Genomic DNA, 27,164 nt, shown 5'->3' on the forward strand with positions numbered 1-27,164 from the left:
AAGCCCTGAGGAGAATTTCTAAAGCATTTCACTCAGTTTGTTTCTTCACTTAGAAACTGGCTTTTTTCCCCTTGAGCACAAGGGCAGCATTGATTTTATTTATTTGTGTATTTAAAATTGTTTAATAACATGACCTATATCCTGCCCCTCTCAACCTGCTAGAGTGCCTAGTCATCTGAGTTCATTAGCAAATTAAAAACACAAATTAAACTCTATTCCATGTCCCAAGATATGCATATTCTGTATTTTGTAGAATCTTTGGTTTCACCTAGGTGCTTTCAAAGAGTTGCATACAACCAGGCATAGCATTTTGCATTACTGTGCACTGTGCTCTTGGCAATATGTTTAAGATGTGACACAAACTTAGCCTTGACTAAGATACACTGTTTATTTATTTTGAAGCTCAATGTGCAATTTCATATTTATTTATATATATAAAAAGGGAATTTTGTTTGGTATAAGTAGTAGTAGATACCGTTATCAAAGCCAAACCTATGTAAAGAGTCTGGTCCATGAGCAATTAATGTGCTTGTGGTTCATGATAGTATCTCCATGCTTACATTTCTTGATGCAGAAGCTTTAAAATTCACTGTGGTCCAGAGATCTAAGAAAACTACACCAAAAAACCCACTGCTGCTGCTTAAGAAAGCTTTCAGGGGTCAGATGGTGGAGGGCAGGACAAGACAAGGAGTTTGTTAGGCAACAACCACCCACTGTCAGGGGTTTGTTGGCTTTCCCTGGCACTGGGTGAGAACAAGCGAGACCTTGACCTTCAGGCCTTGGGCTTGGTGAGCATTTCAGCTGCCTCCTGGGAGGAGTGCCATGGACCGTAACAGCGAGGCCAGGGCTGGCTGTGGTGGGATTGTTGTGATCCCTTACTCCTCCTGAAGCCTCACCTTTGCAGTTGTTTATCAAAAGCGACGACAGGGAAAATAGGCACAGTTTAGCAAAAGGCTGTTATTTAATGAAGGAGGATGGATATAATATAATGGGATTGTTTAAAGACTTAAAGCTAGCACAGCTACTTTGGGGTGACCCTTTGTGACAGCCAGCACTTCCACCCCTTCCCCCCCACCCTGAATTGCTAGTCACCCATTCCCCCTCATCCCACATCATAAGGACAGGGAGCTGTTGGAGCAAGTCCAGAGGAGGACCATGGCAGTGATAAGAGGACTGGAGCACCTACCCTACGATGACAGGCTGAGAAGGTTGGGGCTCTTCAGGCCTGGAGACCTCATAGCAACCTTCCAGTACCTGAAGGGGAGCTCTAAGGAAGCTGGAGAGGGACTCTGTCAGGAACTGTAGTAGTGATAGGACAAGGAGTAATGGGTACAAACTGAAAGAGGGGGAAATAGATTAGATATTAGGAACAAAGTCTTTACTGGGAGGGTGGTGAGACACTGGGACGGGTTGCCCAGAGCAGCTGTGGCTAGCCCAGCCCTGGAGGTGTTCAAAGCCAGTTTGGAGGGGGGCTCTGAGCAGCCCGGGCTAGTGGAAGGTGCCCGGCCAGTGGCAGGGGATTGGAACGAGACTGGAACGAGTATAATGTCCACTCCAGCTCTTTAACTGTGGCTGTGCGGTCCCGCTCGGTTCCCGTGACGGCGCTGTTCCCGCTCCTGCCCCCGGCAGCTCCGCGCCAGCCCCGCCGCCCGGCCCCTCACGGCGCGCGGGAGGAGGCCCCGCCCCGCGCGCGCGCCCGCGCCCGTCTCCTCCCCCAGAATGCCCCGCGCCAGGCAGCCTTTGAAAAAGCGGCGCGGCTCGTTCAAGATGGCGGAGCTGGATCAGCTGCCTGACGAGAGTGAGTAGGGACCGGTGCCCCCGCTCCCGCCGCCCCGTCGTCCCGTCGTGACACCCGCGCCGCGCCCCGCCGTCCGCCCGCCTCCCTTATTCGCTCCCTCCCTCCCGCCGCGGGCGCTGTGCGGGGCCGGAGCCCGCGCCTCTTCCCTGGCAACCGGGCCGGCCCGGCCCCCCCCCACCCCCCCGCCGCCGCCGCTGCCGCCGCCCCTCCCCGGCGAGGCCCCGGCCCGAGCGGCGGGCGGGGAGCTCCGGCCCGAGGGTGCGACCCCCGCTGCCCTCGGGGGTGCCGGGGCTGGGCCCCCCGCCCCGCCCGGGCGGCACCTGCCGGGCGGGCGGGGCGGCAAGCGGGAGCCGGGCGGGGCGCAGTGACAGCCCGCCCTGCCCGCGGGGGTCGGGGCAGTGCGGGGGAAGGAGCGTCCTGTCCTGGGGAAGGGGTGAGCTGCCCGGCGCTCCGGACCCGGCTGTCGCCCGTGGGGGCAAGGAGGGCTCGTGTATTCGTATCCCGTACTGTGCACGGTGTGAGCAGCTCCGCAGGGCTGGGGATCAGGGCGTGCACACACGGTGCCTGGGGGGCACTGATAAATGCGCAGGGAAGAGCTCAGAGACCCTGTGTTGTGTGTCGGCAGCGGAAACCTGGCTGTACAGGAAGACAGTATGTAAACATGTGTTCTCATGCATACAGATCTGTATATCTGCACCTCGAGTGCTGTGTCCAGTTCTGGGCCCCTCACTGCTAGGAGGACATGGAGGTGCTGGAGCATGTCCAGAAAAAGGCAATAGAGCTGGGGAAGGGACTGGAGCATGAGTCTTTTGAAGAGCAGCTAAGGGGGCTGCAGGTGGTTAGCCTGGAGAAGGGGAGGCTCAGGAGTGACCTTATCACACTCTACAGCTTCCTGAAAGGAGAGTGTAGCCAGGTCGGGATTGGCCTCTTCTCCCAGGCAACAAATGAGAGGGCATAATCTCAAGATTCATCAGGGGAAGTTTAGATTGAATGTTAGGAGGAATTTCTTCACTGGAGGGGTGATTGGGCATTGGAATGGACTGCCCAGGGAGGTGGTGGAGTCACTGTCCATGGAGGTGTTTAAGGAAAGACTGGATGTGGCACTCAATGCCATGGTCTAGTTGATGTGATGGTGTTTTGTTAAAGGTTGGACTCGATGGTCTCGGGTCTTTTTTAACCTCGGTGATTCTGTGATCTCCATAGGGCTTGTGTGGGTGTTGTTTTCAATGAGCACAAGGATTAGATAAAAACTTAGTGTAGATAAAAACCAGACATGTGTTGCTGTATGTGTGGATTCATGCACAAAGTACTTGAATGTTACATTCATTGTAACATTTACATTATTCAATGTAAAATGTGTCTAGATTCCATCTTGATATGTCCTCTTACAAACTGTGAACTCCTGCCAAGCTAAAACTAGGGCATTTACTAGTTTCAATAGATGTGCACAGCATGGGGTAGACATCTTTTGGTGACACTGTTTTGTCCAGCACCGGGCAAGTTCATCAAGATACCAACTCTTTCTGTATCCAAAGACTCTCTGGCTACTCAGTGTGGCTCTTTGTTACAGCTCCAACAACTGTCAGGAGAAAAATTGGTTAATGTGCCCACATGGCCAGTGTCATTATGTTAACTGAACAGATTTATGGAGGATCATCATAAATTATGGATAAAGCTGACACTCCCGAGTTGGTGCAGCTCAGTCCCACAGTGGACGCTGTGCTGCATTTAGAGACTGATTAATACAAGTCATGGACCAATTGACACGACTGTAATTAATAATTAGCAGCGGTTTATTGCTTATTAAATGAACTTTCCCTGTTCACTAGAATGGATGATGTTTAAGTTACTGTTCCTCCATTCGCCTTGCCCGTTTTCCAGAGAAAGTACTGTGTGTTTCAAGAAGTTAATGTGAAGTATGAAAAATAACTTTTTCTTCTCTGTCTCCTTTATATTGCCTGCGGTGACATCAGGAAGGTTTGACAGGTCTGGCACTTCATGGTAGCAGATACCATAGTAGAGTGTGTGACTCAGTTTCCCTTAGGATTGGGCTATGGTGGAGACGCTTGCCAGCAGTGCCAGTGTTACAGTCTCTGTTTGGCATGTGAAGCAGACAGTGTGGTTGGTTGTGAAGGTAGTAAGCTTCTGCTGTGCTGATCTTGACCTTAAGGTTTGTATTTACCTAAGTTTGGTGCAGGTTGGGGGTGTTTTCCATCAGATAGGGAGCTTCATGTTTTCTGTAGCATTGCTGAGCTGCTAGAACTGTGAATGTTTCAATGAGTGTTTGCCTTGTGGTTCCATTCCTCTCCTATCCAGTTTTGGTGATCTGGATGTTTTCAAATTATGCTAATTACTGCCACACATAGTTCTTTCATTTCCAGTCCTATACTTAAAATGAAGATGTAAACTTAGTCCTGACTAATTTAACACTGACTTCATGCAGCTCTCAGTCTGCAGCTTAATATATAAAGGATAATAACAGTAAGCATTGCAAAATTGGTTTTGGAATATTCCTTATGGTATAAAAATAAGTTCCTAAAAAAGTTGCAATAGTTCATGATTAAGAGACTTTGCGATTTATGTATCACCCCTGTGAATTTTCTCCAACTTAGTTTATAGTAAAGTAGTAGACCATAACTGAGTTTTCACATAAAAAGAATTATAGGTAAACACACCATAGCTGGGTGACAAGAAAACTGACATTTTGCTGTATGGTAAGAACTACACAGTTTTACTTTCAGATTGGATGTCTGATGAAGTGGAATTTGTCCCAGAGTATTCTAATAGCACCTACTTGCCCTCTGGCAGGTTCTGTAATGCAGCTGGGCAGTGACTGTTCCTTAACCCAGGAGTGAGGTGAATGTAATGCACATGGTTCTCTCTTGTGATATGTGCTTGTTTTATCTGATAAAGTTACTATGCTGTTCCTCTCTAAAGCTGGAATTCCGTCCATATAAAACAGTAAGAGGGTTCACACTGACAGCCTGAAATGATGCATACGTTTATGTGCATTTCTTGTAGTTTGAGGCCTTTCCTGTGCTGCCAGGGAAGAGGCATATATTAATTTGGGATGCAGGTGAAAAAAAGAACAAATCTATGGCAAATCCTTTTGCTGAAAAAGTCCAGAATATTAAAGGTCCCAGTTGCAGAAGTGCTTCAAATACTAATAGTTTGATTTGTATTTTGAAGACAAAAAATTTGTTTCTGCAGACTGTTGGGTTGGTGCCCAATGAGTGACTAATTTTAGTCAGTGCCTTTTTTTCCCTCTTCTTATCTCCTGGTAACTTTGCAGTGGAGGTAAGTGGTGGGCAGCCTTACTGCTGCAGACCAGATGGCTTTTTCTCTCTGTCTCAGAAGAGGGAAACAGTGGATTGTATTGGAGCATACGTAATGCTGCCCTGTCTCCTGCTACTGGTAATAGCAATGTGATTTGTGGGCTGTGTGGTTCTAAAGCTTGTGCAGTGAAGCTGAGGGGAGGCTCTGATGTGAAATGAACTTTCTGCTGAGGCTCTGCTAAAACAGGCAGCACGTGCAGGTGTGACTAAAGATTGTCCTGGTCCTGCTGGAGGCAGAGCTCTGCAGAGAACAGCACCGGCAAAGCCACATCTTGTTGCATCCTTTGGCACAAGCCGGTCTGAGGGAGGAGGATGCTGGAACCTGCCATGGAGATGCCATTTCTGACAGGCGGGTGCTTTGGTAACTCAGGGACCATGGGCACAGGGCCGCTGCCAGAAGCCAAGCGCTGGAGTGCGGTGTTGCTTTGTGTAGGCAAACTCCAACAAGTGGCAGGTGAATCGAGAAGGAAGGCGGACTGTAGGGGTGATGGGTGTCAGCGTTCAACTTTTACAATACAAATTCTGAAATCGGTGTTTTGCCAAATACCATGTATTGGTAGACATGGTTGGTACTGTTCATAGGGGCTTTTGTTTTAGGGCAGGCAGAAGGGAAAGTGGATAAGGATCTTTCTGCAGGGTTTTTATCACATGGGGGGAGGCTGCAGCATAAGGGCAGCACTTCAAGCAGAAAGTGTCACTCAGCGCAACCTTTTGCTGTGGTTCGTGGGTCCTCTGCTGCTTTCCTAGACAGCTGCAGGGGGACGTGGCACACCTCTGGCACCTCCATTTTCCAGCCCCAAGGGGCTGTGAGCCCAGTACTGCTGTGGCCTGGATGTTTGAGGCAAAACACCCCAGCAGAACTGTGTGAGATTGCAGTATTTGGGAGAAGGCTCAGGGTTAGTTTTGTGGCTGCTATGCAGTACTGACAACTAATAATTTTTGGGATTATTTGTACTGCCTACCTTTCAAATTTTATGTTACCATGATATCAGCGTATTGTCCATTATGAGAACACAGTTTCAAAAAGAGGGCTTTGTTATTGTGGTTATTGTCTACAAAAGTCCTGTAGAAGGGTTCACATGGCTGGAAAACCTACTTCCATTCAGTAGTTAAATTAGGATTTGGAAATACACGTATGCCAGGTTATTAGTGGGCTCTTAACATGAGGGAAATACTGACTCATGCTTGAAGTGAAAAGTTAGTGTTTATTTATTTGTTTGCTTGCCTCTTCAACGAGCCCAAAATTTGGGGGAAGCTTTAAAAACTCCCCAAAGCCACTTTTCCCTCTGATGTGTGTTTTTTACTTTCAGAATTTTCCTGAATAAGGTTTCCTTGCAGTGGCCAATTGTTTGAGATGCTTCCTCTGCTGAAACAACTTGTGTCGTGCTTGTTTAGATGAATGATCTCTTGGAGGATTAATGACTCAGTCTATAGTAAAGGCTCATGTTTCTCCCTTCTTCTCCATGAGTTTCTTCTGTGACATCATTTTTAGTGCCAGCAATGTAGATTAATTACATAGGTTTTTGAGGTAGTCATGCAACCAATGTTAAAATAACTGCTCACCTGTGCAAATTTAGACAAAATAGCATAATGATCTGGAGAGGAAAGGCTTTACATCATGTAATTGCTGATCTGGATCCTAGAATTTTCTATATTGGTTTAGATATGCCCCTTTATGCCCACACAATAGTGAAATCAGTAGCTGTAGAACATCCCTGTGGTTCCTTGTAACATTTATTTTCAAGATTATCAGCTGTTATAAATTCATTGTTAAAAAAACTGAAGACACTTTCACAAACATAATATACTTGTGTGCATTCCTGTTTAGATTTTCAAATCAGCAGTTGAGAAGCTGCATTTAAACTGCTTTACTTCATCTTAATACTGAGAATGTTCTTCAGGTCATTCACAGCTGCCCATATTGAATTGTGGTCAAACTCCTCCTCTTTTGTTCAGTTACAGTGTTTTCAAATGAGGAGAGGCAGTAGGTGCTTGGTTTTAAACTTAAACCTGTCTTTTGTTTTCGAAAAGGGTAAAAGCTTTTGCGCTTTTCTCCCACGCCTCAAAGCCTATCTCCACATCAGAAATACTTCAATACTTTTTGGAGGGTTCATATGGCTTCTAGAGCAGATGGAGGAAGTTTTTAAAGTTCTCTTTATTGCAGTGCTCTGTATGTCCTCCCATGAGGCGGGAGCAGGAGGCTGGGGCTACAGGAAGGATTCGGGGTGACTGTGTGCTCAGAGGGAGCAGCAGTTCAGGACTGGCAGAGCTGTCCATGCACAGGGACCCATGCCGGCCGCTGCTGCAGCCAGCCAGGCGTGAAAACATCAGGGCCCTTGTCATGCCAGGCTTGGCAGACCTGGGGTGATTTTAACCTTGGTGGCTTTTTATCAATTTGGTTTTATCTGGCCTTCCTGAAAATCATTTCTTGCAAGTGTTACAAAACACATAGATACACTTATTGCTGACTCTTAGTTACTGATGAGCTTCCTGTTACGATACTATTTAATACCTCATAATCTAGAACGCGTTTATTTTTATTGCACATCTGTGGTGCACGTATTTTACGGACTCATTGGGGTTTGGTTTTTTTCAGAGCCAGGAAAGGCCATTATAATCATCTTAGATTCTTCATTAAGCATGCTGGTATACTTGTGTTTGGAATTTCTGTGCATCAGTTTCAAGGTTCCTTTTTAGCTACAGTTTTCTCTTTAAAAATATATTGAACTTGGTTTAAGATTTTGAGTTATAGGGAGCTCAACATGCCTTTTCTTGGTATAGTTACATAAAATCTGTTAAACTGTGCATTCATTGCTAACCTGAATTATCCAATGTAATCTTTCACAAAATAAGTCTAGTTATGCCTTTCCTGAAAAAAAAAAAAAAAAAAGGGCTGCAGAGCTATTTACCCATCTGAATTATCTTCCTTTGTAGATACTTTGATCAGTGCAGATCTTGACCTTCTTTGGGAAGAACAAGTTTGGAGTGTCTTAACTTTCTCACAATAAGGCACATCTTTAGATCTTGAAATTTATCTCCTAGATCTCTGCTGAATCTTTTCCTAATTTCACAGACTTAGTCAAGTGTGAACACTGTGTTCAGGTAATTAATTTACTAACAACATATGCAGATCAGTACTCAGTAAGATACTAGGACATGGCTAAGGTAGTTTACAGTTTGCACTGGAACAGTGTGCCAGTGTAGCCTCCTGAAAGCAGGCCTCCTAATTCCTGAGCCACTGCTGTGCTGAGCTGCCTGTGCTTCCTCCCTAGGTTAAGGGTTTTTTTACTCTCAGTATGAAGAAAGTCACCTCCAAAATCCTCTGAACCTGGAGGAGCTGGAAGTAGATTTTGGTTGTAATAACCTGTATGATTCATAGGCCTTATTTCTTCCTTTCTGCTTGTTTGTTTTTTAAGTGTTTCTGGAAATGGAATCTGTGTCATTGTCTTAATAGGTATTTACATTCAAGTGTGTGTGTGTATTCTACTTTAATCTCTGTTTATAATTAAAACACAGGTTAAAAAGACTGTCTGTGATTATATATTTGTTACTCAGAACGGGAGTATGCAAGATTACTGGCATTTAGTGTGAGGATGGTATAAGTCTAATCATTATTTTAAGTAAAGTTTTGTATGGTTTTAATAAACTTAACCTAGCCTGCATCACTTTGCAGTTTTTGTAGTTTTTGAAATGCTTCTATCTGTATTAAATGTTGGTTGTTTTTTATTGTAACACATTTTTGCTTAGATCATCATCCTAGTTTCTGGTTTTGTGGCCCTGGTAGTATTGCCCAACTAAATGGAAAAAAGTAGGGAAATTTACCATATTCCTTGGAGTTTGGTGTTGTTGCAGGTAGCCCCTAAAATCAATATAGAAGAACTTGATAAGAAAAGCCATATTGTGTCATATTGTTTACCTCTGAGGTAAAATGAAGCTTGTGGATATGTCCATTGTCATTTTGGTATCCTACATGTATTCTAAAGCTTTAAGCTACGGAAGTGTTGGTGTCAATTTTCTGCACTTTGTTTAACTTTTGAACTTCCATAGATCAGGAATATTTTATTTGGACACTTGCATTCCTAAATAAGGATGCCCTGGATATATTAATTACAGGTCAAGTGAAAACAAATGAGCAGCCCTATTCTAACATGCATTTATGGAAGATTAACTATCCCATGTGGAAAACTCCTTGGCAACTAATTCTGTTTTGGAGTGCTAATCTTGTAAAGCTAGGAAGTAGCTCAGTAACCTTCTGCTGGCCCATCATCACCCTCAGGGGTGAAGCAAAACCCTTAGAGATTAGCAAAGCATCTCAGGCCCTTCAGCTGTGAGATTGACACCACCCAGATAAAGCTTTGCTGCCCCTTCCTGAGTGTTTCTCTTCTGTTGTTGTTAACAGTGTTAATGCTCACCCTGGACTGGGTTGATTGAACTTGGTTCTCATCAAAGATAGTGGGAAAAAGAGGAAAATTATTGTATGTTCAGATGAAGTTCCTGAGATCTTTCAGAATAGTGATCCCTTCTGGAAAGGCAGCGTCTCCTCCATTTGACAGTCCTGATGGCCCTGCTCCTGCCTCTCCATCCCCAGTGACGTGTTCTTAAACTGCGTGTACTTACCCCTGCACACATTTCCCACCATCCCTTATGTAACTTTGAGGGACACAGTAGTTCTTCACTGTTCTTAATGTTATCATTCAGAGCTGTTCATTCTTGGCTGATAGCAGGCTACCCATGTATTTATGCAAGCAGTATACGGTATTGGATTTTTAGTATAAAATGTTAAAAAAAATTGTGGTACCTTTAATATACAGCTTAGTTTCAGGAGCTGAGTTCCCTGTGAAACAGATCATCGTAGAATCGTGTTCCTGTACCAGTCACTGACAGGTCTCCAACCCAACAAAGGTGATACATCAGAAAAGAAACGTTCAGGAGGGGTGACAGTATAGCCCACGTGTGTCACCGTGGTTTTGACATGTAATCCCAAATGTAGTAGCTGTTGTAGGTTTGAACATCTTGGGAGATACTGGGGTGGAGGCTCTCTAAACCCCAGTGAGTCAAAGCTAGTTCTGTTTCATATCTTAAACTCTTTTTTTAATCTTTTAGGGAAAAAGAAACTTTGTCGCCTTTTCCTTTTTTATTTTAATTGAAATTTGGTTTTTTAACAGATGGCAGCAAACAAAATACTATGGTGAAAACATAGGAGGTTAGGGGTTTTATTGCTGTTGCTGCACCTGTATTCTCTTCAATGGCCCAGCCCGATCCAAAATGCTCAGTACCCCAGAAAGGGACAGTAATTCTTTTGACTCTGTGATACTCTCTGGAATGTATTCTCTTAGAGGCAAGTACTTCTGGCAATGTGAAGTTAGTGGGATAAGGAGCTAGGTAAAAGGCAGCCTCAATGAGTTTCAGGACCTTTGGAGTCAGAAAGTTCTTGGAGCAGCAGTTTCAAAGAGAAGATGAAGCTGAGAGCGGAGAAAGTGAGAGGGAAAAGTGGTTGTCACCCAGGAACATAACTGGAAAGATAAAGTTGATTTGAGAGAAAGTCATGAATCTGGGGAGGCACTGTCATGCAGAAATATCTTCCTCTATGCTAATACAGTTGCTTCAAACAGCTCATTCTTAGAAACATATTTGAAAATTCCCGAAGATGAAGGCCCAGTGTAGTCAGGCCCAGTTTTGTTTTTCCTGGCCCAGGAGCATTGCAGAGGTTCTACAGATGCAGTGGCAGGGGAGCAGTGAAATTTTCATGTGTTTATTACACTGTTTGAACAGTTTGAGCCAAGTAACAATCCTGTCTGCATTTATGAGATCTGAATCTGCTGCCTTTCTGAATAAAGAGGTACCACCAGGGGGCAACTAGCTATCCATCGTCTTCCTTTTAAGCATAAGCTACTCCTTTCCTGGAAATCCTGGGCAATGAAGGATTTTGACTGGTAGAAGTCATTAAAAAAAAGAAAAAAAAGGTGTTCATTAGTTTTCTTGTCAGTTGTAAAATACATTTGCAACTGCATCAAACAAGCAGCCACATGGGAGAATGTAGTTTGGACATAAAGCTTGTTCAGAATTTGCTGTGTTAAACATAAACATTTAACATCTGAAGTTGTTTTGTAGGTGTGAACCTAAAGGAAAAAAACAAAATGTGAATATGCTTTCAAGATTTATTGGTAGTAAGCATATAATGCTATGCTTAGTGCTATGAAGGGTGTGCTGGGTTCACTCATTCAGCTGTGAAAGATTTTAATAGTAAATTCCACTTTCTGCCTGAGAATTAATTAAGAATGAGTAGACTCTGCATAGGTTGTATGGTTTGAAATAGCTTGTGATTTATGTGGACTTTTTGATCTATTGCAGGTTCTTCAGCAAAAGCACTTGTGAGCTTAAAAGGTAAGAAATTAATATGTTATTTACTTGTACCCCATCTGACTTTCAGGTGTACTTAGTTTCTGGCTTCAGAAAGTTCAAGAAAATCACTGGGTTTTTTGTTGAAATATGATTGGGTTTATTGTAGGTGTTTGTAATTCTGTAGAATAATAATCCTTGGCAGTTGAAACTACATATGTTGTGGTGTATTTAGACATTGCTCTTCTGGGTGAAATTCCTGAAATGTGTTTTTTCTTCAAAAGTACTGCCTGGGCATCAAGTGTGATGAGAAGATAGGGGGTAATCTTTCATCTCTTGGGGATGAGATACGGGAGAGATTCTTAGTGAGAACTGTACATGACAAAATTTACATTAGGAAGGCATTTCACAGTTTCATTGTATTCTCTGTCAGCAAGTTGTGGGCTAAATAAAAAACCTGCTGCTAATGTTTTTTCTTTGAAATTGTCTTCATGAACATTCATACAAATTTTCAATACTTCTAATTTGCCCAGTAATTAAAGCTTCTTTATGTATTACAAGGCTTTTGTTACACAAGGAAGAAGGCATGGTCTGTTGAATATGTTGTAACTAATGCAGATTTGTTGCCATAAAATTTTATTTACTTAGTGTACACCCACTTAATAATTGTCTAGAACTAGAAGGTGTCTGTGTCCTGTAGGGCTTTGTTTTGTTCAGGTTTCAGTTACAGCCGTAGTACCACTGTTGATGTGTGTCAGTCTGACAGTGGAGGTAACTGATTCCAGCAAAGGAGGTTTCAAGAAACATAGACATTGTCACAAGTGAAAAATATGTTTATGTTTCTCCTTGTACTGAAAACCTCCTTCAGTTTTTTTTTAATTAGTGTTAAGAACAACTTAATAAAAATACTGAAATCTAAAATCTGTTTGTTACTGAATTCAAAGATGTTGCAAGTAAAAAATATTTTAGTAGTCAATGATGTTATGTTTGCTTTTGGACAGTAGTTATATTAAAACATACGCATACATATATGTATATTAATGATGTATTTTCTTCACAACAGAGGGAAGTTTATCCAGTTCGTGGAATGAAAAATATAATTCTCTGCAGAAAACACACATTTGGAAAAGCAAGAATGCTGGTTCTGCAGTGGAAATGGTAAGAAGCAATAAAAAGCTTCAGGATTAGTAAAGTATCATACAGTGAAACAAATGCAAGGATCAGAAAAAAAGGCTGAGATTTATAGTTTTGTAATGTCCAAATGTGAAACTATGTCCTTCACAAGCACTTTGCACAGTTTGCATATGAGATGAAAACACATTTTATAAATGAATAATCAAACAAATTAAATTGCTGACCTCGTTCAAGATAGGTCAGAATAATTTCCTCTCTGTTTTTTTGTAAAGTAAGTGCTGTGTGAAGTATTTGTACTGTATCTGCCACCTTGAGCTTAGGAATCACCAGTTTTGGTCAACTATTTTTGTATGTCATGAAATATCTCACTTCTAATTATGGCTGAGAACTGATGCACAAAGGAAAGGAAGGGAAAATGCCATAATGCACTTCCATCATTGTGCCTTCTGGGGGGCAGATTTTAATAAAAGTAAGGGACTCTCAGTGAAATTTGTGTATTCTGAGAACTTTCATAGGAGGCCTTGCATTAAAGAACAACCTTGGGATGGGGAGATGAAATGAGCCTGCAGCTTCCAATGGGATGTCTGGGGTTGGGGTTGACCATTTCACTCTTGTCGTTTGGTTTTGCTTAACTGTTTGTTTCTAGTTCTGTGATCTTCTCCTTGGTATTTATTATGGTAGGATTCATACAGATGCACATATACACACATGTTGCTGTGTGTTTATGCTGGAGAACGTAAGGTCTACAAAATGCAGTTCTAGACAGAGACCAGAACTTTGTGAAGACCTTAGTTCCTGCAGTTCATGTCACAGTTTTCAGCTGCTCCCCAGGAATGCCCATCATCTCACAGAAGCAAGCTTTACTGCTAACTTAGAAGATCACATGTGCTAAAGACCCAAAGTGACTGGCTGTAACATCTCTATAAAAGCTTAGTCAATCTTTAGGTATGGTGGCTGTAGGATGTAAAAATACACTGTCAAACTCCGAATGTAGCTCAGTATTCTGTAGAAAGCTGGGGGAAAGATCAGAGCATAGTCTGACATCTTGGCAGTGACCCATGTTGCTGAGATGTGATGGAGTAGTTTGAGTTTACTGAATGCTGAAAGTTTTGATGACATGTTGTACACGTGGTTGAAAAAATCTTTCCAAAAATGCCTGACCTGTTTAGCTACCGTGGATGATGCCTCTTTGCAACACTTGTTATTTTGCTCTGGTGTGAGGCATAGCCTCATTTTGGATAGTTCTTTGAGCGGAATTTGGCAGTTTCTGCCAAATTTGAGGGTTGTAAAACAGTTTGCTTGGTCTGGATCATGATGATTTGGTTACCTTGTCAATATACAGTTCCTCTGTCCAGTGTGTGTCTTTCCCAGTTTGTAACATCTACCAGGAATGAGTGTTTTCTTCTGTGTGCTGCATATGCTTAGATGTCTATCACATACAGAGCACTTCTGTTACTTAAATACACTTGTGTAGTTCTTTTTATAAAATAGATATACTTTGGAGTAAGAGGGGCACATTTCCTGGGAAAGCCCCGTGTTCAGATGGCATGGGGCAGACAGATCTTTAGCTACCACTGATTAATTTAATAGAAAATCTCTTTTCAAGCAGTTAACCAGTCACAAATGTATTAAATATCTTTCTTAAGTGTAAATGCTTGTTAATTTTATTTAACAGTGTTGGTTTATTTTGTCTCTGACTCCTATGAAGGGCTCATATTTGTCATTGGTATTCTTCATGTTGTGAGTGTTACAGATCTCATACCTGTATCAATTCGTAGCATTTTCATCATTGCACTGAAAGAAGTCAAATCTGCATTTATTCTGCCTTTGCTCATCACCTTTGTAAGAAGTATGAGGGGTGTGGTCTTGGGGTTCTGTAAAAGAGCCCCATTTCAGTCATGGCTGGCTCCTGTGCTGGGCCACAGAACCTTCATGGAAGGAAAAGGAAAAGCTGCTTCCCTTCAGCACTGGCAGCCAGTCACAGGTTGCTCTTTCGACCTCACTGAAAGCAGGAGTCTTTTGTCATAAGGTCAGATGTTGAGGAATAACTAAATGAATTTTTTTCATGACACATTTGCAATATCATTTCTTGGTTTTAGTCATCCTTCTAATTCTTTCTGAGCTATAGCAGTACACAAGTAAATTTCACTTAGCATAAATTCTAAATTCTTTTTTTTGAGATTGTCACATAACTTATTCAAGATTTAGTTTCTTCAGACTCAAGCTTAGCATTTTGCTATGCAGATACTTCCAGTGAGTTAAAAAACCAACACACATCACTTTATTAGAAAATTCTTGCTAAAATTCTGTGCAGCTGAGAACATACAAAACAAATACAGTGTTTGAATAAACCTTTTTTTGATCCAAAATTCAAAACAAATTGTTTAACAGATGTACTACTTATAACAAGGCAAGCTAGGATACACGAATGTTTAGACACCTACGTCTAATGGAAACACGTGGGAGTTAGGCTCTAAATACTTCTGTAAAACTGGGCCAGCACTATAGTAATGGTTATAGTTAGAATTGGAAAAGCCTGGAATCTTGAACTCCTTCTTCTCTGTCCTTAGATCTCTAAGTGCCAGGAGGCACTGCTGATTGTGGACTGTGTGCCTGAAAACCAACAGGTGGCAAGAGAAGAGGCATTTCATTCCTCTCACTGTGTATTCTCTGCATGATCAGAGAAATCGGGGTTTTTTCTTGTAATTCATTCCTAATTTTGTTTCTTACAGCCCTTCAGAAATTCAAAGCGAAGTCGACTCTTCAGTGAAGAAGATGACAGACAAATAAACACAAGGTCACCCAAAAGAAATCAGAAGGTTGCAATTGTTCCACAGGTACCTACATACATGTATGGAGATATTTTTACCAAAAAGGGGAACAAGCCTATCTGTTTTAGTTGAAAATTGGAATATATTTGCTTTCCAAGTTGCATTTTTGGTTTGAATCTTCTGAGGAAAACTGTTGCTAGAAGTAAGCCACAATTCAATCCTTACAGCTGGTTTCCTCAGTTTGTTTGTGGGAGTACCTTTCCTTTGTGATCCTGGTCATGAACACCCAGAGCTAGAAAGAATTCCAGACTAATTTCCCATCATGCTCCTGCAAACAATCATCTCCTGTAGACAGCATAAATTTATTCAGCTTCAGTTTAAAACTGCCTAAGTTTCCTGCACTGATGACATAATGGAGAAGGCTGCTATAGAATTTAATGTATCCCAACAAGTTAGGCACTTGCTCTAGATTTGTAGCCTGTGTTCATGGTCAGCTTTACCTTCTTGATTCTGTAATGCTGAAGTCCTCAGTTCAAAGAGTTTGTTTGTATCCTCCCCTTGATTGTCAACTCCTTGATACAGCACGAAAGAGCAGCTGTAATTTGTCAGCCTTTATTTGCTATGATAGAAAGGGCAACATCTCTTAGTGAATTGGCTCTGTAGTACCTTTGTCATCCGCATCACTTCTCTGTGCCATCACCATATGAGCCTGAATTTACTTCATTGAAAAAGTACTATTTGAATACTGGTCTGATTTGCCTTCTTGAGCTGTGCTGTGCAGTGTCTGATGTGAAAAGCTTGGCACTCACCATTTAGCTGGGTCCGTTTTGCCAGAGCTGAGAACCATGACATTTCTCTTCATTACCATGATTTCTTAAGAGTACAAACACTTGGTAATGTTCTAAGCCCAGTTGTTTTGTGCTTAAATGTCTGATTCAGGAGGTCCAATGATTGATAGATAAATATTTGTGAGGGACTGCAGCTGTTGTAGTTCACAGATCTTGCTGTCCCGCTAGGCTTTGTTTCCTGTAGTTCCCGTGGCAGAAAGGGGACTTGTATCTAGCGCAGCAGGAGCCAGCAAGGTGCCTACCTTATGCTTTATCCTGTTATTGCTGCTACTAAAGTCCAAAATACTTTGAATGGTTGGGGAAGGATAACCATTGATGATGGTATGGGGACCCAGTTTAATAGTCTGAAAAAGCTGTTATTTTTTGTAGAAACGTTTTTCTTTCTGTCTATTAAGACAGCCATCCTTGGAACAAAATTACAGAATTATTTTTTTATTTATAGTCTTGTTTAAACGTGGGTCTCTGTATTATGCAAGCAGTTTAAGACAGTGTCTTTTCTCTGATTTATCAAATAGCTGTCAAATGTAGTTAAAACTTAATTGCTTCTGTCCATGCTAGTTTCTCTTGCAGTTTTCTAAGCAGAGACACTGTTCAAAGCTTTGGTTGTTACATTCCTCTGCTGGCTTCATCCTCAGCTTAAGAAGAGTAAGCAAGAGTAGAAGCTCTAGTGCAAATGAGGCAGGTGCTGTTGCTGGCATCTGAGCTGCAGCACAAATTATGCTCACCTGAGACAGTCAGTGGGGCCTCAGAGTTTTGGAGTGTGTATGTATTTTAGTGCCATGCTGTTGTTACCAATAATGTGATTTTCAGTACTGGAAAATATTTCTGTTAAAAGAGCTTTGTATGGAGATAATTGTATTGATCCTGTTAAAATTTGCAGTCTGTTCTGTTTGATTGCGTTGCTGATATAATGCAGTAAGGGCTGTTATAGATCTGTAAGAAAAAAATTGTCATGAAACAATATGTGCAGAATTTAATCAGAAAAATCTATTTTATTTGAATACTGACAAATACTAGACTGTGTTTAACTGTTTCTTTTTTTTACTACATAGAAGTTTAGTACAACAATGTCCACACCAGAAAAGAAAGTATCACAGAAGATTGGTTTACGGCTTCGTAACCTGCTCAAACTGCCCAAAGCTCACAAGTGGTGCATATACGAATGGTTCTATTCAAATATAGATAAGTATGTTTGCTTTGTATAATTGCCTCTTATTAGTATAGAAACAAGTAATTTTCTGAAATTGAGCTGTGTAGTTCCATACATTGGTTAGGTACTCCAAAGTTCATTCTTAAATTATTAGTAACTGAAAACTATTTTGTTTATTGGTGGTAGGTTTTTTTCTTCTTTCCACTGAGCAACGTATGTGCTCTTTGTTGTTTGCAACTAGCAACTTTAGAAAGTCTTCTATGGAAAGCTTTCCTTCATGGATATAATTTTCTTTTTATCACCTCTGCCTCTACCAGATACCAGATTTTATTCATAATGCTCTTAGCATCTGAAGCAGGAAGTAATCAGAACACTTAGACTTTTCTGAACCCTTGGATCAGTGTTATACAGAGGAGATAGAAAGGACACTGCTTCTTCATAAAGTGCTGCTTTTCTAAAAAGTGTATATGTTGGTATGAAATATTTTTTCCCCATCATCCTGTTTTTATTGTGATCACTAACAGGGCTTCAGGCTGTGTCTGTTCCGCTGTTGTCCAGATATCAGCATCTTTCTTGGATCTCCTAATGTATTTCCTAGACTGTTTCTGCAGTTTGTGCCTTGGAGTTTTTGGCACTTGTTCTCTTAATGCCACTAGCACAGTGGTGTGAATTGTTTAAAAGAACCAATTTAATTTCTTAAATGTAAAAAACATTACTGATGAATGGAGTCTTAAAATCTACTCTGGTTGACTAACAGATGAAACACGACTATTTAATATTCTAAAGAATGGCTTCAGAATTAACAAGCATTATTTTGCAGAATGCACAAACAAAATAATTACTGTTTTTCCTTCCTATTTTAATCACAATTGCTGTAGCTTTTTTCCTTAACTAGGAAGGCAGTCATAGCAATAGAAAAACATTTTGGCATATATTCATCAGAAGTGGAAAAATTAGATGTCCATTTTAGTTAGTTTTCAATTCATCATCTCTAGGATTTAATTCCTTTGAAAGAAGTAGTCTTTTCATGCCTTTCCCCCCCCCTTACTTGAAAGAAAAAAATGAACAAAACAAAAAGCCCAAACCCTACTTATTTCTAGGAGTAATTTTATTGTGGTACATTTTTAATGATGATTTTTACAACAGTCCAAGAATTTTTAGTTTATTCTTAAAGAATTGTCTGTGAAACTTTAGGTCTGTCAGTAGACTAGAATTTGAGTTTAGCAGGTAATTCTGAAAACCTCTTTGATAGTTATCAGTGTATGCAGTTGTGGTGGGTTGACCTTGGCCAGACACCAGGTGCTCATCAAAGCCACTCTCATCTGGACATGGGACAGAAAACGTAACAAGAGGGTCAAAGGCTGAGATAAGCACAGGGAGAGACCACACCAGTTACTCTCATGGGCAAAACAGACTTGATTTTGGGAAATTAGTTTAATTTATTACCAATGAAATCAGAGTAGGGTAATGAGAAATAAAACCAAATCTTAAAAACACCTTCCCTCCACACCTCCCTTCTTCTCAAGCTTTATTCCCAGTTCTCTGTTCTCTACATCCTACACCCCATAAGCACAGGGAGACAGGGAATGGGAGTTCTGGTAAACTCATCACACACAGTCTCTGCTGCTCCCTCCTCCTCTGGGGGAGGAATCCTCACACTCCCATGGGAGCCAGTCCTTTACAAATTTCTCCAACGTGAGTCCTTCCCATGGGCTGCAGTTCTTCAGAAACTGCTCCAGTGTGGGGCCCTTCCAGGAGATGAACACCTTCAGGACTAGACTGCTTCATTGTGGGTCCCCCACGGAGTTACAAGTCCTGCCAGAAAACCTGCTCCAGTATGGGCTCTTCTCCATGGGTCCACAGGTCCTGCCAGGAGCCTGCCCCAGTGTGGGCTTCCCATGGGTTCACAGCCTCCTTTGGGCACCCACCTGCTCCAGCATGGGGCCCTCCATGGGCTGCAGGGGCACAGCTGCTTCACCATGGCTCCATGAGGAGTCTCTGCTCTGGTGCCTGGAGCACTCCTTCGCTGACCTTGGTTTGGTGTCTGCAGAGCTGCTTCTCTCAGCTGCTCTTACTTCTCTGTCCTGCTGCAATTGCACAGGGTTTTTTTCCCCTTCCTAACTATGTTATTGCAGAGGCTCGACCACCATCGCCGAGTGGTTCAGCCTTGGCCAAGGGTGGGTCCACAGTTGGTTCTGCTGGATATAGGAGAAGCTTCCAGCTGCTTCCAGCAGCTTCTCGAAGAAGCCACCCCTGCAGCCCTCCTCTGCCAAAACCTTGCCTTGCAAATTAAAAACAGCTTGTAATGCTCATAAGATATGATCACGTTAAGATATTATAATATGGTTTACTAAGAGACGGTATATCTTTGGAAGAAAAACTTTGATCTCTCTTGTTTGGAGTGATACAATTCAGACTTAATGAGAAGCTTAAAAAAGTTTAAATTGTAGAGTTGTCAACAAAATATGGCTCACTGTACAAGTCTCTGAATATTTTAGTTAAGTTATTGCATCCAAAATTGAAATAGTCAAATAAAATGCTGTGTCTGCTGTAAGTTTTTGAAATATTTTTATTTCTACAACTGTCATCTGCAGTTATTAGATTACTGAAGCTGTTTCATTTGGATTCTCTGTACACTGCTGCAGAGGACTGTTTTTTGTGAAGTCCCATTGATTTTGGACATGCAGAGACTTCTGAAGTGCTACTTACTACTACAGTGATCACAGGCCCTGAGCAGGTGCACCTGTAACTTGCTTACATCATTTTCCAGAGCTTCTAAGCTTGTGGATGCTGTGGGTTTAGAGTTTGCCTCCTTAAGGACAAGTGTTAGTAAGAACAATCCAATACAGGTTATCTTTCTCAAAAAAAACCCCAAAAAACCCAAGCAAAATAGTTGTTCTTTATACAGATATCTTATGTTAGCAATAGTAAATATGGATAAAATGAAACTCTTGTATGCTTTTCCTTGTCTGTTTCCTGAGCCTCATTGATCATTCTTTGTGTTTTCCTTTCACTTCATGCCACAGTTGCAGATCCTCCGGCTGCAAAACTGTTCTCTTCCATTCTTGCCCGAGTCTCCTCATATCTGTGCATCTTTCCCCTCTCCTGCCACCCCAGACGCTCAGTTGAAAGCAGTGTTGCTTCCAAGACCCTCTTTGTTCTGTGCTTGCGTATATTCTTCTCCAAACCCCAGTGCCCTGCAGAGGGTGGAAAGAAGCAGCTTTATCCAGGATGCAGTTATCCTTTTGTTCTCGCCAGGAGGGATCTTTTCAGTTGCACGTAGTCTTTAATGATTAACCTTCTGTTAGATGGCATATCTGTTGCTGCTCCCTTGTCTCCTGAGCCTAAGAAGGATGTGGTACTACAAAGAAAAAGGCAGTCATAGAACAGAGATAGAGATGGGTCACAGCATCAGAGAGAAATTCCTGAGTTGTGTAGGTCTGTTCTCTGAACTGTCACTTCTCTCATACTGATCCTCTGCTTCACCATGGGGTCATACAATAGAAGTCTCACCTGTACAGCTGTAGAGAATGATGAGTTGGTTCAATTTCCTGTATTTTGGAACCCTCTGTTGAGAATCTGAGTTACAATTGAATGAATTGATGAAAAAAGGTACTGTCTGTCTGTTTCTCAGTACCACATTGTCCTTCCCTTTATTCTCAGTATTTCACTCTCTGGTTTCCTTCAGTGTGTTGCAGTATCCCCCTGACACTGAGCTGGCTCTGCTGAAGTTCCATTTGGTGCCTTTATATACATTACAGAGCAGGATGAATTACATGTGTTTCTCTGTAGTGACTAGAGAGAGGAACATTTTTAAATGTCAGTGATAGTAAGGTTCAAAGAACAATAGTCCTGGAAACTTCCTGATTTTGTTTTTGCCTGAATTTATTTCAGGTTAAAATTGTTCTTTGAATAGGAGTGTCTCATTTATGTGACTAATTTATACTATTTTTTCAGTGTACTTCTTATGACGGATGTTTTTTGAAATCTCGTGACAAAAGTTTACCAAGTGTGGTTAACATAGGACTAATTGTGTTTCAACAGGCCACTATTTGAAGGAGATAATGACTTCTGTATATGCCTGAAAGAATCTTTTCCAACTTTGAAAACCAGAAAGTTGACAAGAGTAGAATGGGGGAAAATCAGGCGATTAATGGGAAAACCACGGAGGTAATTTTATCTTTCTTTTCTTTCAGCTAATACCTACATGTAATTTTGATGTTACTGGAATTGTTTATTTTAAAATAATTTTGCATTCAAATAGTAGAACAAAACAATATCTTAAGAGTAGTAAAACTCATTTTATTAGGTGTTCTCTGAGCACCTCTCTTCCCCCACACACCCTATTCCTTAAATGCATGTGTCCATGTAGTTCTCATGAGTCTATGCTTGAAATGTTCTCTTCCCACTCCTGATAACTGGGTGTCCAAGCTAGGATGTGTTGAAGTTGTTATTGTATCTTCTATACTGCAGTGCTTCCTGGCCTGGGAGAACTGGCCAATTTTTCACTATGGGGTTTTTTTTTAAGTCTATAACTAGCTCTTCATGGGGAAAACAAGTGCACATTTTCACCTCATTTATTTTATTATTGTTTTTAAATCATTTTCTAGATCTTCAGTTTTTCCTAGATTAGCTATCAAGACAGAGAAAAGATAGAGTCACCCATAAAATATTGTCCATCTTAGAGAAGTAGCCAGAATTTAATGAAGGACATAGGGTTTTTTTCTAATTTAGAATTTTTAATTCTTAAACCCTCTGATTCAGCTCAGCCTTTTCACAAAACCTACACAATTTAGCCTAGAGAAGGCTAAGGGAGGATCTCATTTTTGTGCATAACTATTTGAAGGGAAGACAGAGAGAAGATAGGGCCAGGTTTTTTTCCAGCATTATCTGGAGACAGGAAAAGAGGGAATGGGCACAAGTGAGGTGGTAGAATCTCCATCCTTAGATGTATTCAAAGGTTCTCTGGACATGGTCCTGGGAAGCCTCCTGGAGGTGATTCTGCTGGAGGGGTTGGAGGAGATAACCTTCAGAGGTTCTTCCAAACTCAACCACCCTGTCATTGTGTAAGTAGTGTTTCATAAATAAATCAGCCTTTTATTTCTGTAAATGCAAATACTAAAGCACTGAATCCATTTCTTCATAGATTGCTGAGTCAGATTATATTTTGCATGATGGAGACCATTTCACCTTCTGTACCTGCAAACAACATAAGTAAAAACCGTCAGTCAAGGGAAGGCAGCAGAGCCAGCTTGAAAACAGCTCCTCTTAGGAAGATGTTAATGTAATTTGAGCTTAACTTAGATAGCTTTTCATTCCTTTGTTGTCATGCTTCCCACTGAGAGAGAAATGGTGTATTTGGAGGTTAAGTCATCAGTTTCTCGTTTGACTTTTGCCAAAAGTGGTTACCTCTCTAAAAGATCAGCTTGCCTCATTCAGCAGTCTGGTGGACCGTTGATAAAACTTCAGAATCTTAGAATGGTTTGGGTTGGAAGAGACCTTAAGGATTGTCTGGTTCCAATGGGAGTTGGGGTCAGGGGATGCACTGGGCAGGGAACCTTGTCTAGATCAGATTGCAAAACCCCATCCAACCTGGTGGGTTGCAAACTTCCTTTCAGTTTTCAGGGGTTCTTTGGGTTGCTTTTTTGCCTTTTTTTTTTTTTTTTTGCCATGGGGAGAGTGGTTTGGGGTTTCATTTGGGGGTTTTTGTTCAGCTATCATAGAGTTCTTTTTTTAAAAAAAACATTCATGCCAAAGGAACGAAAGGTCTAAATGGGCAGGAAATTGTTTTATCTGAATTTTGAAGTAGAAACGTTTGACTTCATAAAGAGTCTGATTGTTTGTTAACGAAAACTTTGAGTTACTGCTTTATAGCAAAATAAAATAAGCATTCCTGTTTGCTTTTTATTTCTTAATTAATTTTTTTTTAAAATCACTGGTAGTCTTCTTCAAGATGTCAGAAGTGGTCTTTGGCCTTAGTTTTAAAAGACTTCCAAGTATTCTAAATAGTTTAAATGCTTTTTCAAGACAATTTTAATCTACTTCTAGAGCAAAGATTATTTTTATTTTGCCATTGTGTTGGAAATTTCTTCTGTCTGTCCTCATCGTATGGAGATAAGCTATAATACCATGTCAACACTGATATCTCCCCATGAGAGATTAAAAAAAAATAATTAAGACATTTTGCACCCGCAGTGTTGATGGCAGAGGATAATAATGTCTCTGAGTGATAGTTCTGCACGTGGTTGTCATCTTTTTTTTTGTTTAAATATGTTGTAGTATTCTCTTATGTCTGCTGCTACCTTAAATGTCCTATCACACATCAACAGTGTGTTTGATTGGCACAGCAGTATTCTTCATGAGAGCCTGCAAAGCTTGTAAGAGTCCAGTAGACTGTGGGGAAAGATATGCTCCAAGAAAAGGAAGAGGTAATAGTTTGTGTACTCTGTGTGAACTTAATTGGGCTTGTGGAATAGCAGTGGATATGAATTAAGCTTAGATATGCTTGTCCTGCCACTACATGATGGTGGTGATTCCTCTGTGATTCAAATTCTCATGAGCAACGTAGAAACTGAGAAGAATGTTCAGCATCTTAAGAAGTCTCTACAGAAAACTAATGAGATTGCAATTTTGATCTGTACCATAGTTTTAATCTTCATTTTTTCATAGGAGGCATGAAGATGGGATAATCTTTTTAAATGCGTTTGGGGAACGTTGGGTTGGAGGTTTCCTTTAACAGAAGCCAGAAATACATTTCAAATACCTTCTGCATCCATAGTTACAGCATTTGGGACAGAGACTTTTTAAGACCATCCGAGCTGTCAGTAAAGCAGTAGTTGCTGTTGTAGGGACCTTCGAAGGTCAGTGATTAGTATGTCAGCATTTGAATTGGCATTTCTAAGAGCATGAGTCAAAAAACATCAGGTGATATTTGCCATTCCTGATGCAAGACCCTGGACAGGATTAGAAGGACTAATATGAAGTCTATATTGCTTTGTTTCTTTTTTCTTTTTTCCCTATTTTGTTGTCTTGCTGTGGTTAGCCACCCTTCTCCTCAATGGAGTTGAAAAGGTCTGACCTGCATTTTGCAACTTGATATTCACAGCCCACTGCAAACATTATTTCACACCTGTTCCTCCCAGTAGTACATATGAAGTCAATAGCATCAATAAATGACAATATCCAAGGAAGCTCTGCGTAAGTGTCCCAACCACCATCCCTCTCTATCTCTGCCATATCCCTTTCCAGATGCTTTAAATTCCTAATGAGGACCACTGGAATAATACATAATTGTGGGTAAACACATTCTGCTCTTCGGTGGTGAACTGGTGAGTGGGACACACACCTGCAGCCTCAATCTACAACAGAATTGCTAGGCTATACAAAGACTAGTGGTGATTTTTGTGGTGATAGTGATTGGAAGCCTCATATGGGAACCTTCGGTGCAGTGCATTACTGCATTACGTGACAAAAGTACCTCACAGCTTCAGTTCATTCTTGCTTCTGTTTTTTCCCGTGTCTTGCTTAGGATGAGGATCTCATTATGTTAACACCGGGACAAAACAGGTGGCCTATGCCCCATAAAACTTAGAAAACACAGATAAAAGGCAAATGATCTGTGCATATAGAGTGTGAAACTGCTGGTCAGTGTGAAAGAAAATGGTCTCGGCATCCTGGCAGCTTAGTGCTTACAGCCTTCTTGTACATAATGCCAGGAAGAGAAATTGTGGAGAAAAGTGAAAGGGCTTGGTGGAACTCTCCCAGTGAGGGGTATACAGAAGAAAGCATAAGAATGTTTGTTTCTGCATATAATAAGAGAGTAGTAGACGCAGACTTGGAAAAAGGAGCTGACTGCTTAGTACTGAGTGAGAGATGACTGAGGAACATCTTGAAGGAATTTAAATCAGAAAATAATTTGTAGCGTAGAAGAGGGAACCAGCAGCAGAGTTGACAGTGTCTTCTAAAATAACTTCATAAAACAGAACTTCTTATTCATCAGTAATCAATATATAACAGAATGAGTTCCACAGAAAATGTTTAATTTGCATTTGACTGCAGTAAAGCAATTAACAAAGGTGGCAAATTATTTGATAAATAACTTTCTGCAATCAGACAGACTTAAAATAGCATTTGTGCACCTTTTTTAATTACTTCTTTCATAGATACAAGAATGAAGAAACTTTTTTTAGTAAGGAATGAGAGAGAGGATTGAGTCCTTACAGTCTTTTTGCTTTCAGTATCTCCCTCATGAATCTTGCCTATTCAGTAGGTTAGAAGTGAAAATTAATAAAAAGTAAGCACTTTGGGAATGAGCCTTCTATCTTTTAGATTGCATTTTAAGAGTGACCTACCCCCCAAAATGGGGAGGGGGACTACTACAGATGATCTGATTTTACACAGTAGCCCAAGATCAAACAAATCTGTACTTCTCGGAACAGTTCATCTGCATAATGAAGATTTTGGGGCTGAGCTGTGCTCTGCACAGGTGCAAGGAGATTAGAGAGAGAAGTGCCCTTTTATGTGCTGAGTCTGGTGCCCTTTCACACTAAGTTAGTTTAATTGAGCTCATAAGCACATGTGAAAGGGATCTCCTGTGTATCAGTAAGTGCTGGCAGCCAGGGCTCTCACAGGACTCTCTCTCACGTGCATTGAACTGGCATCCTGAGTAGGCTGGGGCCAGCTTTAGCTTTGTTCTGGCACCAGGTGGATCCTCATAAGAAAAGTCCTCAAAAGTTGTACTCTTTGGATATACTAGTGCAACAGCTAATGTTCCTGAGTATTATTTTAGAATAGACTCTTATCTTAAGAGTGGGAATTTTGAGGAGTAAGATTGTCTAAATGCGTTAAACGGAATTTTTTTCTCTTGAGCACATCACCCCAAACCTTTTCATTTTCTCTCACTGATTTTTCAAACTGTGCCAATTTATTTGATGTGCCTTCACGTATATATGTTTTCCGTGATGAATTTAAGTATAATTTTATCTAATTATATTGTAGGTGTTCCTCTGCATTCTTTGAGGAAGAGAGGTCAGCATTAAAACAGAAACGGCAGAAAATCAGACTCTTGCAGCAGCGGAAAGTTGCGGATCTTTCACAGTTCAAAGATCTTCCAGAAGATATTCCATTACCGCTTGTAATAGGAACAAAAGTCACAGGTAATTTCTTAAAAATAAACAAAAAAGCAGCCAAGTGTGTTTTGCAAAGATTTTAGTAAGTCATAATACACTTAAAGCATATAATTATTATAAATGTAAAACATCAAAAATTGTATGGTTTTTTGTTAGTTCATTGAGAAGGTGCTTGTGAAGATTAGGTAGTATTTTTAAAACAGTGATAAGGTTTTGAGGTGCAAACTTAGTATGGCTTATTCTGCTGTTCAAATTGTAGGGTTTTTTACATGTCTAGTATATCTAACAAATTTTGGAGAGAGAGAGAGATGCTTATTTTCAAAATATTGAGTGTTGTCTGAGTTTAAAATCTGACCTAATATAAAACTTGAACTTCTTCCATAAATATAAAACTGTCTGTTTTGAAACAGATATACAATTGATATTGCATTGTAGTTAGACATGTATGCTAAACATGACATTGCCTTACTAAAAAAGCTTAACCATAACTGAGGAGGGAATGTTGTTGAAAACATTCCACAAGTTTTGTCTAGTTTTTTGAAATTTTTAATTCCTCCCTACTGTCTGATTTTGGTCCAGGTGCTTTTCACTTCAGCATGTCCTATTCAGGCCACTACTGTTTGTTGCATTTTTTGTGTTCAACAGCACTGCCCTTAGTTCT

At 40.9% G+C, this 27,164-nt stretch overlaps 1 protein-coding gene across 1 annotated transcript in view; it reads left to right on the forward strand.

Moving 5' to 3' along the window:
• The first annotated feature begins 1,719 nt into the window (after positions 1-1,719).
• The window catches only part of LIN9 (lin-9 DREAM MuvB core complex component), a 39,049-nt gene continuing 13,604 nt past the window's right edge, over positions 1,720-27,164 (forward strand). The window contains exons 1-7 of the mRNA XM_032103302.1: positions 1,720-1,798; positions 11,485-11,517; positions 12,536-12,630; positions 15,339-15,443; positions 17,278-17,411; positions 21,420-21,545; positions 26,373-26,530. Coding sequence (XP_031959193.1) covers positions 1,720-1,798; positions 11,485-11,517; positions 12,536-12,630; positions 15,339-15,443; positions 17,278-17,411; positions 21,420-21,545; positions 26,373-26,530 — 730 coding nt within the window. The remainder of the gene's footprint in view (positions 1,799-11,484; positions 11,518-12,535; positions 12,631-15,338; positions 15,444-17,277; positions 17,412-21,419; positions 21,546-26,372; positions 26,531-27,164) is intronic.

The sequence above is a fragment of the Corvus moneduloides genome, chromosome 3 (genome assembly GCF_009650955.1).
Source record: "Corvus moneduloides isolate bCorMon1 chromosome 3, bCorMon1.pri, whole genome shotgun sequence".
In the NCBI taxonomy this organism is placed as follows: Eukaryota; Metazoa; Chordata; class Aves; order Passeriformes; family Corvidae; genus Corvus; species Corvus moneduloides.